This window comes from Thunnus maccoyii, chromosome 4 (assembly GCF_910596095.1).
Source record: "Thunnus maccoyii chromosome 4, fThuMac1.1, whole genome shotgun sequence".
Lineage (NCBI taxonomy): Eukaryota > Metazoa > Chordata > Actinopteri > Scombriformes > Scombridae > Thunnus > Thunnus maccoyii.
In genome coordinates this window covers 1,268,580-1,286,938 of record NC_056536.1, presented here as the reverse complement: position 1 = coordinate 1,286,938, position 18,359 = coordinate 1,268,580, and the positions used below count along the sequence as shown (strand labels likewise).

Genomic DNA, 18,359 nt, shown 5'->3' with positions numbered 1-18,359 from the left:
CACTTCCGAGGTAGTGGGGCATGTTTCCAGAGAATGAAAAGCAACACCCCGCGCTCCTTTTTTGGAAGGTCCTGGCTCCAGACGAAAAAGATGGCGCTGACCAGAAGCCACAACTCTGGGCTTCAAACCAGCTCCAATGCAAAGTAACGGGTGATGTCACACCTCACTACGCCCATCTTTATATACCCTCAATGGCACATACAGTGTTATGATGGTTCACTGCAGCAGTGAAATATGGTCTTCTTATCATGATGGTTAACGTACACTTGTGACGACATGTAAGAGCATAAAAATGATTGTCTGATACTGAATGTCAATAACAGTCTTCGCAATGTGACATAACATTTGCAATAATCAACAGCAATGCCTTTTTCCAAACCACTGTCCCTGTTAGTCTAGTATATTACTCTAGAATAGTCACAAACCACATGCTGCTCACCTGAATTGTAGCAGTGTGGTAGCAAGTCTCAGTGGAGGAGAATTCAAACTATCTGCAAGGCCCTATACCACAAAGGGAAATTGGAAGTTATGTCAATATATTTTGTTTTTTTTCATGGTTTTGGTGAGGTGACCCTTAATGTTTCAATATCTTCACATAGTTTAGCCACTCCATATTTTATCAGGAGCTATCAGTACAGAGTTAGCCTTGAAAAGCACAGACAATTTCTAAAAACTAATGAGTAACAATGTTTCCCTCCCTCTTCCATTCATTATCTCTCTTTCCTCCCTCCATCCTCCTCCTCCTCTCTGGAAAGACTGGCTCCATCCTTCCTTCCTCTCTCCACTCATGTAATCCAACAACAAGCAAATTAGGTTTAAAAATCAGAAAACAAAGCAGGAAGCCGCACTTATTAATGTTACATGTAGAATACTACATATCATCCAGCGTGTGTGTGTGTGAGGGGATACATGTGTATCCTTCGTTACCTACCTACAGAATGACAGTCACACTCTGCTCTTCACACAGTAAATCAGTGGTCTGCCTCAGGCCAAAAGCACAGGGCTCCCCTCCCATCCAACGCACACACATACACAAACATACACACACATGCACACTCAGGAGTGCAGTCCACAAGCTACTGAAACATGCTGTCACAGCAAATAGACAGCGAGGGAGTGCAGCAACAACATGAGAGTACATGAGGGGGGGAACGAGAGCATCAAAGTGGCCACTAACACAAAACAGCAGTAAGCAGCCAGTTTTTTTTACTTTGTTTAACCTTTACTTTATTTTTAGATTTATCATGTTTAAATCTGAGAATAAGCAGCAGGGACGAAATGTTGAAACTGTTCAACAGGTCGAAGGCAAGATACCATGACCACCACAGACCAGACTGCAGTGAAATCTGCTGTAGATATGTTGGGTGACCTCCTGACCTCTCCTCCAGTGCCACCAAAATTTCCATTTTCACATAAGAAATATACTTGTGATATATTGAATGTATAATATTTTTTAGTCAGGAAGTTGACTGAGAAAGATCATTGAGGCTGGCAGCTCCAGGCTACATTAGCCGCTGCATATCTCTGGTTCTGCTGCATCAATTTTTGATAATTGTCACTGTCCATTGTGAATCCAACAATATTAAAGAATTGCAATGCTAAATCAGTGGAGTACTATTTGAATGAACGAGCTATGACCACCCTTAGTGCCTGGTCACACCAGAAAGTGGCATACCAAAATTCATCTGCCCATCCTTCTGAAATATGTAATGTTGTAGGCTTGGAGAAGTAGTGGCTACGGGGCTAGTTGGCTAGTTGCCAAGCTAGCTATCACTTGGCACTAACTGACCAAAAAAGTTAACACAATCTATTCAAGAGACATATTTGTACCATTAACTTCTGTCTCTCCACTGACCATGTCTCTTTTGTGAAAAATATTCTGACAGCAGGGTTGTATAAAATTGGATGGTGCAACCCAGCTCTTATGATTCCTTCATTTTGAACTCTCTGGCTCTATTTAATTTCAAAGGTCAGTCTGTCAAGATGGTTTGCAGTTGTTCAACATCATAAATTCTCAAGTCAAAGTTCACCAAAGTCAAAGCCTCCATGAGTGAATTCACTTAATGCAGCAATTCCTTTGCTGGTGTGACTGGGAAGAAACTGTCCAATTTGCACATATGATATCTTATACTCTATTAGGAGGACTGCCATGAAATTGGCTGAGCACAGTCATGGTCCCAAGAGCATAAACCCTTTTGATTTTAATGACCACACTTCCTTTCCTCTACCAAGTCATTTCAATGTGCAGTGTTAAGGGGGAATTTCATGTCAAGAAATCAGAGCAGCAGTTTAACTCCTGCAGTAACTTGTTATGTTCAGTTATTTAAACAAATGTCAGCATTAATGTTGGAAAATGGGTGCAAACTGGCAGCTGTAGTTTGCTGTTGACTTGTATTATGTCTAAGAGGTATAACCACAGAACTGTGCTGATTAAGATCTGAAGCTGAAAGCAACCGTGCGACCCTCCAGTAGACAAAACTACTGAGTGTGCATCTAACAAATCTGAGAAAAAAATCGAAGAGTTACAATTTACAGTAAACTCTCAGTTTTCTACATGGAATACACCCCTGACTGCAAAACTGTGAGATCTAACTGCAACTCAGTAATCAGAGTTAACCTTGAATCATTTCTGACTGTGAGCTGCATTCACCCACCTCTACTTTTCCTGACAAGTGAGGTTTCTCTATAGGTGATCAAGACAGTGTAACAGTGGTAGTTCCACAGCACGGGATCCTGTGAACCTGCCACTACGTTGGTCTCCTACTGTAATTAGGAATCCTAGAGGGGGATAAAAAGTGAAAGCAGAGCTGTTTTACTCACTGTCCTCTCCAGGGCAGGGCATGCCAGGCCGCTCCGGTATACTGGGGAACACTGTAAAAAGACAGAATCACAGAAAACTGAATATCTCAATCTGTTGTTTGTCTTCTCCTGTCACCAAACAGAGGGGTGAGAAATAAAATGCCGTGAAAGTGAAAAACCCTAAAGGCCATTTAAAACATCATACCCCAAAGAACAAATTGCACTTGCAAATAAAACAGTGCCAATGAAAATCAGACACACACTAGTGATGTGGCATGAATAAAGGGTTGGGTAAAACCCTTTAAATGTTAAGGTGCATCCATAGTCTTCAAAAGACCTTTTCCATGTTGTCTAAAGGTCAAAAGGCTTTAATGAGATATATAAAACACAAATTATAGAGATGGTATTCCACAATATAATGAAAATGGAAAATGAAAGTAGGGCCAAACTCACCATGCAGCAGCAGTCCAGACCTCTTGGTTCGATTGTAAATACGAAATGCCTCCTCCAGTTCCATCTGAGACGAGATGGTACAAGGGTCTCCTACACACATACATATTTTACAATCAATATTATAAATCTGATTCTATCCTTGCACTCATTCACTTTGCATGAACACGTTCTGTCTAGCTAAACTGGTGTAACTGTCACACTAGATTATTCATAATGTTGCTTGTTCAATGCTGCACACACAAATCAGCTTCATTGTAAGACCTTCACTACCCAGAAACTATATAGGATCTAGTTAAAGGATCAGTGTGTAGGATTTAGTAGCATCTAGCAGTGAGGTTGCATATCTATATATATATCTATATATATATATATATATATATATATATATATATATATATATATATATATATATAGCGCTTCCATCTATATGCACATTTAATTGGTTTGATTCTGTTTGTTGTGTGATGTGACAGTAATGGCAGGTCATACTGTTTACACTGTTTAAAAAAGGTCTCTATGATTTACAAGATTGTTATGATATTAAGAAGAACCAAAAAGTTTGGGACGTTATCGCTGTGCGGTGCTAGAGAGACCAGATTAGTTCCTCGTTGTTTTCCTTAAATAACTCACAGCCAACGTACTAGACAAATCATCATAGCTGACTGACAAGGCAGGGATCAGTCATAGTCAGCCTTCAAAAAAATATGCAAAACAGTGAAGGCAGTGTGAACCCACCTTGTTCAGTCTAAAAAAATCTACCAAACAATCCCATAAACAAACACATCTGATCCGTGAAAAAACCTTCTCAAACCGTGGCTCCGGTTAGCAGCCTCTGGTGCGCTGGTTGCTATGGAAATCGAGTGCTCGTTGACTCATTTCATATCTGCCACAGTCTGCAGCAAAACTAAATGAAAAGTCAGATTGACTTTAACAATGAGAAACATAAACTAACTGTCTACACCGCAGCAGATCTGTCTCACACACAGCACAGTTGGTTGCCACGACTACTAATTATTGCAAGCAGAAATAACCCAGAGGAAAAATGTCCTGTATATTTATGTACACTATGCAGGCATACTCAAACACAGTATTCATAACATTTAAGATTACATGAATGCCTGATGTTACTCATATTGACATTATCTCTGGTGCACATCTTCACTGAGATGGATCTCAGCTGATTACAACTGTCACATAATGTCACAATAATGCTGTTATTCATAGAACAACTAGAAGTTACCGAGGTCCAGACCTCTAGGACCTCTACTGGTATAACAGAGCCCATTATTGGGGGTTGCTGCTTTCCTGTTGAGAGGATAATACAATATTCTTTAACGACACTGTGTTTTTCCATTGAATTTGTATCCACAATCTGCATCAGCCAGCAGCAGATTTACTTTATTTCAGACTGTGTCTGGACTGCAGGACAGCTTAGTTAGATGTGATGTGTCTGAGATCATTAAGTTAAGAATATAAAATATATTGTAGCAGTGGTGTAGCGGAACGTAGTTGATCCGTGATCAGTACGGATCATCCCCCATGGTTTGGCACGCACGTGAACCGCGGATTAACTGTAAAAACTGCTGTAAGCACAAGTCATGGACAGACAGCGTCACTAACAGGGATTCTGAAGAGCAAAGACCAAACCAGCATCTAACAGGTCCGTAGTGACGTCTGCAGGTATGTTTACACGCTGTTTATCGTGCTGCAGCTGAGCAGCTAATTAGCATCTAGCTGCTAACTGATGTCAGCGGTGCACTTCTCCCTGGTGAATGAAAGTTTCATTCACTATCATGTTTAAAGGAGGAAGGTATCAGGCCTCATATTGCAATTTAATTTAACAATTGAGCTTTGAATATTTTATATATTTTAAGATTTTATTTAAACTTTGGACATCTTGAATGTTGTTTTCATTTGACACCATGGGTAAATGTTCCTTACTGTAACAATTCTGTTTTACAGAATATCTGGAAAACGAATGATGATGATCTGAAAGATGATCCGATCAATGACTCAAATCCATGAACCGTGAGTTTTGTGATCCATTGCACCCCTATTTTGTAGTGAAAAACTGCATATAATTTATGAAGTTGTAATATTACAATCTTTATTAATGCAGAGTCATTCATCCTTTTTAGGTTTAAAGCCCTTTATTTGGATGGCCTGTCTTCAAAAAAATGTTAATTCATACATCAAATACCTCATTTGAATTTTAAAGGGTAACTACACCCTCAAATTCTCCTAACTCCCTCTCTCCCAGCATATTTAACAATGCAACAGAGGAGTGGGGGGGCTAAATTGTGTGTGTGTGTGAAACATAGCCATAGCCTTGCTGTTTATTGCACTTAATGTTACTGTTCATCTTGTTAAAGGACCGTTTATTCCAGTGGTTTTGCACAATAGTCCAGTAACTTCTATGGACCGACAACCACTTCCCAGTTCATGCAAGTGGTAGTGTGTATTAGTTTTGTTTTCCTTCCAGCGGTTCACTGGTTTCAGTCAGTAAACTATCAAAATCAACTCACATAGACTTGCTCAGCATAACTAATGCATCACAATGAAACATTCAGACTGGTTTTGTCAAAGTTACTTAATTTCAAAGTTGTGTTTGAATGTGTTAAAATCAGTGATTTTTGAATCCTTCCTAGTGGTGCATTCATGTACTGAAGTGATGGTCTGATGACAGAACTTCTCCATTCTGCTGCCACATGGCATCACATTCATGAGCCAACATTCATAACACTTTTTTATAGATCCATCTACAATTTAGTCATCTTGTTTGTTCAGGCTGTATTTCTGTAATTTTGCTTTCTTAGTTTATTCTGTACACACAACATCTACAGCATGTCTGTCCATCCTGGGAGAGAGATCCCTCCTCTGTCACTGTGAGTTAGAAATGCAGATATGTCTTTTGGTGGCCGAAGCAGTGAATTTTAAGCTAGGTGTATCCTCTGAACGTTTTATTTTGAAAATCATTTTAGGAAGTGACAGGCACTAACAGAGGGTGTTAGCAGATAGTAGTTATTTACATGCAAACCCACTGGTGTGGTCCTCCAAGTCCTGAACACTGTATCAGCAGTTCCATGTTTACTGCTGTGGTTCACAATCACACCTTTTTTGGTTTGCTGTGTGTGTGTTTTTGGGTGTTGGTGTTTCAACCTCCCTAGAAAGTATGAGGTCTAACCGCGTTGTTTACTTGTAATGAGCGTTACATATAAATAATTGTAAATTGTGTATTGTAATAAATTTACCTTCTGTTCAGTTACACATGAAAAAGCATACTGTATGTAAAAAGTATATTTTACTTTACTTTATTTAAATATATATATACATATATATATATATATATATGTACATATATCTGGATATGAGCACTTCAAGTCACTCCAGTGTGAAATGGGCTCTCTGGCCACTGTGCTGTATTTATTTAGCAGTAGAGTCAAAGGGACACAGCAGGTGCCTTCAGGACAGACTGCAGACTGATGGACAGTATTTGACCGTGAGGCACACCCACCTTCATCATCGATCCACTTGAGTGTGATGGGCTGCTGCTTGGCAACACTGCACATCGTTCTCACCTCCTCACACAACTCCACAAAGGTTACCGTTGCAGCCAAGTCTGTGATCAACATGTCCCTGAATGTCCAGACACACAAAACACACAGAGAAGATTGAGTCACTGGGTTGTAAAGTGGAGCAGAAACCAGGAGAGCCCACAGGGGGGTTAGACGGAGTCAACAGCAACATGACAGATTCTCTCACTGTTTGTTGAATTGAAAGTAAACTTCCCACATGGTCGACTTATTGATATTGTAGGTTACTAACAAGGAGACTCAATCTGAAATGATTGGTACAAACAGGTTTCATGCAGCTGTGATTCAGCGAGCTCTGAGCAGCCTCAGCTGTTTACCACGTAGTACTCAAAGTTTACTGGCACATTCAGAGGCTGTTAAACTGTGCCGTCCACAATTTAGATAAATGAATACAATTAAAAGGGCACTCCACCAATTTTAGACATGAAGATCAGTTTATAGTGAGTTGTATACTGAGTGTTTATTCTTGACCTTGGAAATAGTTTGACAAAATAATCTTAGCACAGATGTTGTTTGCTCAGCAAACTAAGAAAACACAAGGTCCACATACCATCTCAAGATTATTGTGTATAATATTTGCTATTTCTCTGGGTGAGCTTGAGCTTGGAGACAATGCGTTTACTTTACAGGCCTTAATGCTCAATTCCAGTTTCTTAGTCAGATCCTGTTTGAGTTGATAGTTCACGTTCATGTTTGTGAGTGACATGTCTCCGGCTCCAGTGTGAACACCACTGAGGTCCTAAACTGCCATTTGTGAGCCGCATGCATACATGAATAAGATCCTTCCATTTTGATGATTGGAGGCGATGTGTGCAGAGAAGTGAGATGTTAGAGAAACCACATGAAATCTGATCTGACAGCAGTCACATAGCCAGAGATCAGATATGAATCAGATCTGATGTGTTTGTTCACACTGTGAAAAAATTAGATCTGAGTCACTTGACGACAAAAATAAAAATTGGATTTGGGCCACTTCAGCATGCAGTGTGAACGTAGCCGAACAGAGACAGAAGTGTTTAACAGACCTGATGAAATATGCTATCAAGTTGCATTCTGGGAAGTGTATGATGACCCATACCTACACATCACTACCACAGTGATTTAACACTGCCTTCCTAATTCAATGCCTTCATACTACTTGCTTTTATCTTCTGATACAAATGACAGTATAAAGTATGAAGTTGAACATAATGCACAGGAAACTATTAAAAAGGATCCAGTCTGGTCCAGCTGCTGTAGTTGTTGGTCATAGGCATCTGTTTCTGAAAGATAAATAATACCTGGCCAGACAACACTTTCCTCTGATTATTCTGGAAACACTTTCACAGCAAAGACTTTTCTAACAGTCTGGTTGAAAAATATTCTGTGTGCTGCACGATAAACAGATTCATAACCCGTTTTATAATTCAACTTGACAAACAGATGTAATGATATTACATGAGAAGCACAAGCTGGGGCTATAATAAGAAACTATGGTAGCAGTGCAGGTTATAACAATAGTAGTAGTAATACCAGTAATACTAATACAGTAGTATCTGCAGTACTGAAGTAATCGCTCAACAAAACGAAGATTTTATTTTGGCTCCATTTTCTTACATACTTTGAGGAAAACAAAGTAAAGCGAAGCAACAAAATCCTTCATTTATTTATCAAAAGAACCCAAAGTTCTGAAATGTAAAATGTAAAACACAAGCAGCTGAACAAGAACTTTGCTTCAATAAAATACAGTGTTTTGTAGGGCTGTAGTCAACTTAAGAAAACTGTTGGATGTTACGGGACACAGTGAACTCAGCAGCTACACATTTCTCTGTTTAGCATCGTCAGGTTAGGCTAACCTATTGTTGCTAACTTTGGAGCTAACTTTTCCAGCCGTTGGTGAAACAACAGACGAGACTTTTCTTGGTCTTGAGAAGCTGCAGCATTTATTAACTGACACACTGTAGTCTGTACTGAACATTTACTGACACACTGACAACTTCCTGCTAACCTTCCTCTGCTCTGCTAGCATTCACCGTTATTTCTCTGCTGCTCGCTCTTTCCCACCCGCTACGCAAATATATTATGCAATGTCATATTCCTAAACGGAGTTACGCTACCAAGAGTTTCCCAGGCAACGACACAGAGGTTGACTGACGTATCGGAATCAAGCAGCAACCTCCGGGGCTGTAAAATGAAGCCAATGTGGAAGTGCCAAAAACAGTTCCTTGAATGACCACTTGAGGCTCCAAAAGCGAGTCAATCTCCATAGACCCCCATGTTAAAATGCCCAACTTTACAGCAGAAATAAACATGTTTACAGTCTGGTACAAACAACGGTTTAGGTCTCTGTAGCTAATTTTCCCATTTATGACAACTGTACGGGGGCTGAATTATTTATAACTCACCCGTTTAAATTTTATTAAGCCGTAAAGTTCTGCATAATGAAGGACATGGCCGCTTTGAGTGACAGGTCCGCCAGCCGCTAGGTGGCTTGTTTCAGCCATTTGGCCCGCCTCTTTACCCATTTTTGATTGGCTGGGAGTTAGGCAGCGTCATGCGCTGCCAAGATGGCGACGGCCGGAGCGGCTCACTTTGAGCTTCAAAACCGCTCTTCAGAAACCAACGGGTGACGTCACGGTAACTACGTCCATATTTTTATACAGTCTATGATCAGAACACGCTGCACAGAGGCTCCCAAACGCTACTGATTTCTGATTGAATGGATATTTGGTGTTATTTTTGGCATTAAAAATATTTTTTTGGCCTGGCGGTGGTTCTCATTATAATTACAGGAGAAACACAGATTCAGTAAACGTTGAGTACAGTTAGACCCAGCAGGCTCCATCAGGTTGGGAGAGTTCAAAGTTGTGAAACCCCCCTTGTTTTCACAGGTAATTTGTTAGTCTGTCCCTCCCGCTGCAGGAAATAATGAATTAATCCTGGAAGGCTGTTGATGTAGCACTTTTCTCCTTATGAAAGTAACACAGAGATGATTCGACCAATGAGAATTTGGTCAGACGAGAGCATATCGACCAACTAATCGACCAGGAGACTACAGCCCTCGTGTTTTGTCAAGTTTATAAAACACCTGAAGCTGTCTGACACAAAATTTGTTCAGTCATGACTGAGCAGATGAGTTTAGGAGTGAAGTTAAGGAAATAAACTTTTCCCAAACAAGTCAGAATGTTTTCAAGTAAATATCTTGAACACAGATTTTGTACTAATTTGAATACTGAACAGACGGGACAGACGTCGGTTGAAACCAGTGAACATGAACTTTGATTACAGTTGTGTTGTTGAATGCTGACCTGAAAGAGGAATTTCACATTGATATTGGCCTTCAAATACCCTTATCAGTTGATGACTATTTTAAATAAGGGCGTGCATCGTCAGTTTCAACACTAACCCTCAGTCCTCTGCTGCTGGCTGAAGAAGACACTGAGGACAGACTGTGTTCACATTCAACAGTGCAGCTGCAGCCAGAGGCCGACATGAGCCTGTTTTACACTGTAAACAAATAAAACACCTACAACATGCTTCTGAATGTAGACTGTGTCTGTGTGAGTGTATCTGACAGCTTTCTGTAGGTGTGTGTGTGTGTGTGTGTGTGTGTGTGTGTGTGTGTGTGTGTGTGTGTTTATGGTGAATGTTTGTTGGACTCTGTCAAGGTGGAGCACAGACAGCTTGTTTCTCAGCGGGCACTGCCCCACACAGTCAACACCAACAAGTCAATGTGGAGTGAAGTCATACACACACACACACACACACACACAGAGACAGTAGAGTTATGCCTTTAGGTTTGCCAGTATTTTTCCTGTAATCAGATAACATGTGGTTGAGTTAATATGTCATATAGTATGTACTGTATGACTTTGGTTGATGATATTTCATATTTATTTTACATTTTATCAGTTACTTATATTATTGTACTTCTTATATTTATTAGCATTTGGCCTACAGTAATGCAACATTTGGATATCATTAAACATGGTCTTTTACTTCATGTCCAATGAACATAATACTAATAAGAACGCTGTCGGCTCTACTGGTTGTTAAAACCCAAACGTGCACGAGGAAAAACCTCTTACAGTGTCTGACTGAAGGCAGCTGCAAGAATCTGACCCTTGAACTATTTGCTGAGTGCATATAGTGAAGAGTGCTCAGCACACCAAGCGATTTGTCATGAACAAGAACATAAACCTACCTATCAACATGTTGATCTTTGACCCCTCTAATCAAAATATTTCTTTTACTTCTCGCTAGAATACTGTACAATGATCACTGCGTCTTGTTACTTGGTAACACCTGCTGTGTTCCAGTTTAGTCTTTAAGACATCTATCTGCATGAAATAGACTGAGCCCACACCGTGTGGAGGTAAAGAGCTCTGTTAAAGGCTTGAATGCTTTATTAAGATATCTCAGGTATGATGATGGATGATGGTGGGACAGCCTCCACTGATATTTATTCATTGATCTATTGATCTGTTATTGTGGGGTATGTTAACACTGAGGATACACTGTTACACTGGAGGAGTACAGTAGTTTGTCAGTAGGGATGATGGGCACCTATTCTTCAGAGAACTGTATCTACAGCACAGTACAGCTTAACAATGACTGTTTCACTGGCAATCTCTCTTATATATTCTCTTATATGGGTTTTTGTTAACACTTAAAGAGAAGCTAATATGGCTGCTGATAATGTAAGAATCTGCATTTTTATCTGTTTATTTTGGTGAGTAACTTACAGAATAACAACTGTTAAACACACATATGTTGTGTGACAAACAAAAAAAGGTTTTTAAAGGGTGTTGATATGCTTCTACAATACATGTACTACAGGATTAAAATATGGATGGTTTCACAGTTTTTCAAGTGTGTCTTAAAACAACAGCTTGCTGTAATCATTCCTCCTGTTCATACTGACCATCAGAAGATCCCCTCATCATGCACTTAGTGATGGGGGACAAAATCTACAGTCCTCCTTCTGTGTAAAAATGTATTTAAAAGTTGATCTGAAGCTAATATGAATAATTTTCAGGTCTTATGTGAACAGCCAGGTGTAAACCAATGACCAACAGTTCAGTATGAATAGTAAAAAGGGATTAAAAGCATGTTCAGCACACCGTGTCATTGAGGAGGGTTGTGTTTTAGGATTATATGAAAACTGACTAAATCCACACACACACATTCACCTCTAAAATAATTCTGAGGTTATGAACAAGCTGAGAGTTGTGAAGCAGTTCTGACCTGCTACCTGATGAGCATGTCATGTGACCATCAGCTCACTGTTAACAAACCTGAATAAAACTAATCAGGTAAACGATACAACCTCCTGTCATTGAGCTCTACACTGAGCCATGTCTGACTGGATTTATAAGCTACTGAACAAGGTCGGAGGCTTTTCCTTCTCATATTTTAGTCTGTTTAACATTTTCTGATCTCTTCATCATGAGATGTCATGTACTGTGGACCCTATTACTAGACTGATCAGGAGGATATTCACTCATGAACTCAGTGTCAGGACAATATCGGCTAACTCTTTCTGGGATCACTAATCAATTAGTTGATACACCAGAAATCATCAATAATATTTGTATTTGATTAATCTTTTAATTCATTAATTAAGTAACACAACTTTAAGTGTAGTTACAATATCTCTACTGATACAGGCCACTATTATTGGATGATGTCCGTGTCATGCATGCCTTACAGAACAGCACTTCTATGTTAATCAATACAGTCTATCACTACACATGTGTCACACACACTATACGCGCATAATCGTGACCTGAAGCGTATTTTTAGGCTTCAGTTCTATTTTCCTCTGTTTTACATGTGTAACTACAGTCATTGTGCTCTGAGTGCAGGTGACCTACACTCAACACTGTACCTGAACGCCTCCTGTGGAGACATTAACTGTCATGTATGAAAAGGAAAAACAACAAATCTTCACTTCTGAGAAGCTGGAACCATCAAATATTTGGCTTTTTTTCTTGAAAAATAACTGAAACAATGAATCATTTGTTAAGATAACTGCTGATTCATTTTCTGACGATCAACTGATCGATTAATTGACAAATCGTTCCTGCTCTAATTCCAACTATAAAAATACGATACAGTTGAAACTGAATACTGTTTCTTCAGGACCAGTATATATAAACTGAGACAATGTCAGACAAAACATAAATGTGATACAAACATTTAAAACATTAGTAGGAATATAGGATGGTGAGGGAACATTACAAGAAGGCTACAGGTTAAAAGGATGAGCCTCTGGGCTGTGAAAGAAGGACCAAACACCTGTTGAATGGTTGATGGAGCCGTACCAGAAGACTGAAGTGTTTACAATGGGTTAGCTTAACCTGAAGATGCTAAACAGAGAAATAGAGAACAGAGAAATGTGTGTCACCCACAATTATAGTGTAAAAACTCTACAAACCATCTACTCTAGTAGAACAGGCTTTATAAGTTGGCATTAAAAACTTAAAACGCCACATGGAATTTCATGAGGAGACATTGGTTCAGTGTTGTGAGCTGGTTGCAACTGTGAAAGAAATTATGCAGAAATCACATTTTCCAAATTATTGCAAGATAAAAACATCTCAATTTGAGGAGTATTTGAAGTTGAAGAATAAAAGACTTATCATGTTTCTCCAAGTTAAGCTTATTATCAAAGATGACATCATAAATGTATAAATACACCTGCGTACGTATCAGAGCTACAGAATGCTAACAGTATACAGAGAGGTGAACTCATTTAAGACCACAAACACAAGACAAACCTGTCAGAATATATGATCCAGTGATGAGTGACAGCTTCACAGTTAATTCACAGTCACAAGTTTTCAAGTCTGTCTTCAAGCTGAGCTCAATAACCACTTAGGAAAACCAAAATCAAGAGCTAAGCCAATCAATCAATAAATCAATCAATATCAAAGTTGATCAAAATTCCATCACAGTGTTTCCCCTGTAATAGTCCAGGCCAACGAGAACCCCTGCCAGGCCAAAAAATATTCTTTTAATGACAAAAATAACACCAAATATCCCTTCATTTGGAAATCAATAGCATTTGGGAGCCTCTGCAGCACTGTTCCAATACATGAGTCAACCTCTGTGTGGTTGCCTGGGAACCAACACCCCCCCCCCCCCTCCACCAAGCCCACCACCGCCGCCACCCCAAAGCAGTCAATCTAGGGGAAACACTGCATCAAATCCATAACTCTGTCAATATTAAAAGGCTGAGCAGAATCCAATAGATCAGAAGCCACAAATCAAACATTACCGGCCTGCGATAATGAATGAAAAACCAGAGAGGTGGAATAAAAGAAAATTATTCATATTAGCTTCTGATAAACTTTTAAATACACAGAAGGACTGTGGATTTTGTCCCCCATCACTTCCATTGTAGGTGCATTATGAAGGATCTAATGATCACCTGACTGGAATATGGATATAAAATATTATCGAGGACCTTCAGTGATGACTTTTTACAAATGTTGTGTCAGTGTTTGTAGAGGTGGTAGGCTATAAGAAAGCCTCAGTCCCAACAGGGAAGGTTCTTTTCATCAACACAAGTGAACATTTGAATTTGATACACTTGGCAATGACTCATAATAAAGCAAATAGTAGAAGATAACGAGTAACATAGTAATAGAAAACAAACAGTAATTGTTGGCCCAGGTCATTTTGACTTTGGTCAGGTGAAGTTATGCAGGAGAGCAGTGTCAGTGTGGCTGACCCTGGCTGACTGCTAACACCACCACATACTGGACTACAAGTCTCCATTCCACAGGTGTTTCCCCTCGTTATGTCACCTCCTGTCTACTTGTTTCCTACAGCTAAGTTTGACACTTACCCACAATAATGTGCTTTAATTTTCACCAACTCCGACTCCAAGTCCATTATGGATCCGTTTGACGCTGGCATAAGCATTGTACAGTTTGGTTTATCTCCCGACTAGCCCGACGTGAACGGGACAGGCCCAGACTAGCTGTATGACGTCGGAAGATAAAGGTTTGGTGAACAGGCCAGAGGTAACCTGTCGTCTGGTCCAGAACTTTCCAGAGAAAAACTACTTCGAGCTACTTTGAAGTTTCTTTCGTTTGGGCAGCAGAAGAAGCTCCCTGGTTCAAGAGTTGCCAAGTTAGTCTGAATGACTTCATCTTTTCCGACTTGACTTTTCAAAATAAAAGGCATGTTAACTGAGGTGTCCTGCGCTGCCGTCAGAGTCACAGTGATGCTTTTGTTTTGGAAGTAAGAGTTCTTCATCTGTGGTGGTTTTCAGGGTAACTCTGGGTAACTTGACTCAGTTTCTTATGGTTCACTATGGTTACCGGAGTCCAAAGTCACCTGTGCCGTTGTTTTTAACGGGGCTTATTAAAAAGCCAAGAACAGTCTTAAAGATGTGTTGACAGGCGATGGACGGACAATTTATAAAGAATTCAAAGCTTTGTTCATATTTGTCTTCTAGTATCTTCACATTATGTTTCACCTCCGTATGAATACTCATCAGTCTCTGTCCTGTTGTAATGTCCTGGTCATATTCCAGTAGTACAGACGGATCTTTGCGCTCCCTGACATTAATTCTGACCACAATCATTTATATATATGTCTTTTTTTATTTGTTTTATTTTTATTAAAATTAAATTACCTTATTGATACCTTAATTGCATTTTTTATAATTAAGGTGTTAATAAAAACCAGTCATGTGTTGCATAAGATCAATAAAGGACAAAGAAAACAGCACAAACAATCTGATGGATACAAGACGAGGCTTCCACTAATAATGTAGTTATTGATCGCCACCTGCTGGTTGATAAGGAATCAATTTCAAAGACAAACTCGTCTGAATAATATACTGATCAAACGCCTGTAATTGATCCCTTTTGTTAAGAGAAAAGGCGGGAGTTTATTGCATGAAGTGAAGAAAACTCCTGTGTCTTAGAATATTTTATTTTTCATTATAGATGTGTCATTTATAATAATAAATGTGTCATTCATAATAAAATATGGCAATAAAAATATCATATACACTATATATACAAAGTATAATGAAAATGTCTTATTGTTATAATGAAATATAATTCTTAGAATTATACATAGCAATTCATTTAATAATGATTAAGAATAACTATTATTTTATCTATTTAGTGGCAAACACATTTCTTTGAGAGCTGTTATTCTTCAGTTTTGTCTTAAACACAAAAGAGCAAATAAACATTCTCCATTTATTGACAGGTGAAGCTACACTGTGCTCACTTTTCACTTGTACTGCTAAGTCTTGTAAAACACTATGTTGTGAGGGGCCCTTCAGCAAGGCAATTTATGAAATAATAATAATAATAATAATATTAATTAGTCTGAGTAGGAAAATGGCCAAATGTCACAATATAAGCCAAGCAGTCATGTCCCCCCCCCCATCTCTCAGATATTACCAAACATGTACACAACCCCCCAACTTGACAGGAACATGTTAAAGTTTGTATAAAGTTCAGGTGGGTCTGTGAGTTCACTCCGCCTGTCCTCTCTCTCCCCTCCTAAATGCAGCAGGCTTATTTCCTTTCTTTGCTGAGCTCCGGGGGCGAGCGACATATTGTTACCCGACCCCCCCTTCACTCAGACTTCACCCTCTGCAGGTGGGAGGGACAGGGCAGCTGGCTGCGTCTTGTAGTTTTGTGCAGACTTGCAGAGGAAGGGTCGCAGGTCATGGTGGGGCTACAGACCAGGGTGGCGGTGCAGAACTTAACGAGTCCAGATCAGGTCACAACACAATTATAGTGTAGTATTTTCAATAAGTATCAAATCATTTCAGAAGATGAACCATGTGAGCTCAATCTCTGATGATTAAGGCCTCAAGAAAATACAGAACCCCCCTAAAGACTATCATCATTTCCCCTGTTCTTTAACTCATACTGGGACTGAATGACCTTTTCATTCCACTTCATTCAGTCATCCTTCATTATTGGAGTCAAATGTGGACGGTTCTTCACTGGTCTTTACTGGTCCACATCCCCAAACAAGCTGCCCACTGGTTTATAACTTCAATCATTTCTCAGATCTTTTACTTAAGTAAAAGTAGCAATACCACAATAAAAACAAAAAGTAAAAGTCCTGCATTCAAAAGCTTACTTCAGTAGAAGTACATAAGTATTGTCTGCAAAACGTACTTGAAGTATCAAAAGTAAAAGTACTCATTATGCAAAATGGTCCAATTTCGGTTGTTATATATTATTATATATTCATGGTCAGGTCTGCTCCAGTAAACCTCATCCTAAACTTAAACTGATGTAAAGTAAACTTAAATAAGTTTATAAGTCAGCCTTAGATGAGCTTCATGTTGCTTTCTTGTTTATGATTATTGTGTCGATGGTTTTAAGTTACAACGAATTAAATATTAATTGTAAAGTTTACCTCCAGGTGACTAGAAATTAAATGATTTTCTATATGACTCAAAATGTTTCAGAATGACAATACAAGTTAGATACATCTCAATCATCACATCTTTCACCTGGATCATTACTGGACAAAAACACCTGTGAGCTTCTACACTAAACAATAATGTCATTGAAGGAATGTTGGGGGGAATATTGCACGGTAAGTTATTTTCCATGTAAATAAACATGTTAAAACATTATAAGCTGCTATAAACATCTTTATCTGGCAGTCGGAGTGTTGGTGCTGACGTAGGACGCTGGTTGCTATCATGGATGTATTCCATGGTTGCTATGGAACGTCTATATTCCAGACACTCGTTCCAGATTCATCATTTCACCTCCAGACACTGAAGGAGAAACTTCACTCGACGATTTCTGAAAAACGGTACAAGTGACCAGCGAAATACGGACCCGCACTGACCTCAACTCACCTCTCTTACTGATTCATCGTGGAAAATGTGAGAAGTTTGTGAGAGTTTAAACTCATTCAAAGACTTTTTTCAAGCCGTTTTATTCGACGTCTCAGCTGTATTTAACCTTGAGGCGTCAAATATTCGACGGCAGCAACTGACTTTCATGCAGTGGCAACAGAAAAACAAATATTAAATGTACAATATTAAAGTAAAATATTCAGCGTATACATTGCTGAAATGTGAACGTAACTGATACAGTTTACAGTAACTGTTCAAACTCCTTCAGAAGTATAAAATATTGCTTATTACACAGTGATGCATGAACCACCTGCAGTAAACTGCTGAAACTCAGTAACAGCAATTTGCAAATTGTTGGTTTAAAGATGCCAAAGTTTCTACTTTCAACCGGATATTTTTATCAAGATAAAGCCCTCATTCATTACTTTATTAAACAATTCATAAGTGATCAATATTTTTTGTAGTAATGTCAACTTTAATGTGATATTACAGCAAAAACTTAGAATCTGCAATGCATATGTACATGCAGAGTAGAAACTAGCTTGTTTATTTAAAGGACAGTTTCACAAATGTTCAAATCTGTCTTAAAACAACAGTCAGGAGCCCAAATGAACATGAAACATGTTTTTATGCTGTAATCATTCCTTCTGTTCATACTGACCATTAGAAGA

General features: G+C 39.0%; 1 protein-coding gene across 1 annotated transcript in view; it reads right to left on the bottom strand.

Moving 5' to 3' along the window:
- The window catches only part of prkcz (protein kinase C, zeta), a 135,404-nt gene extending 120,420 nt beyond the window's left edge, over positions 1 to 14,984 (bottom strand). The window contains exons 1-4 of the mRNA XM_042409438.1: positions 14,680 to 14,984; positions 6,767 to 6,888; positions 3,253 to 3,342; positions 2,821 to 2,871 (exon numbers count right to left, since the gene is read on the bottom strand). Coding sequence (XP_042265372.1) covers positions 2,821 to 2,871; positions 3,253 to 3,342; positions 6,767 to 6,888; positions 14,680 to 14,756 — 340 coding nt within the window. The 5' untranslated portion in view covers positions 14,757 to 14,984. The remainder of the gene's footprint in view (positions 1 to 2,820; positions 2,872 to 3,252; positions 3,343 to 6,766; positions 6,889 to 14,679) is intronic.
- Positions 14,985 to 18,359: the final 3,375 nt, after the last annotated feature.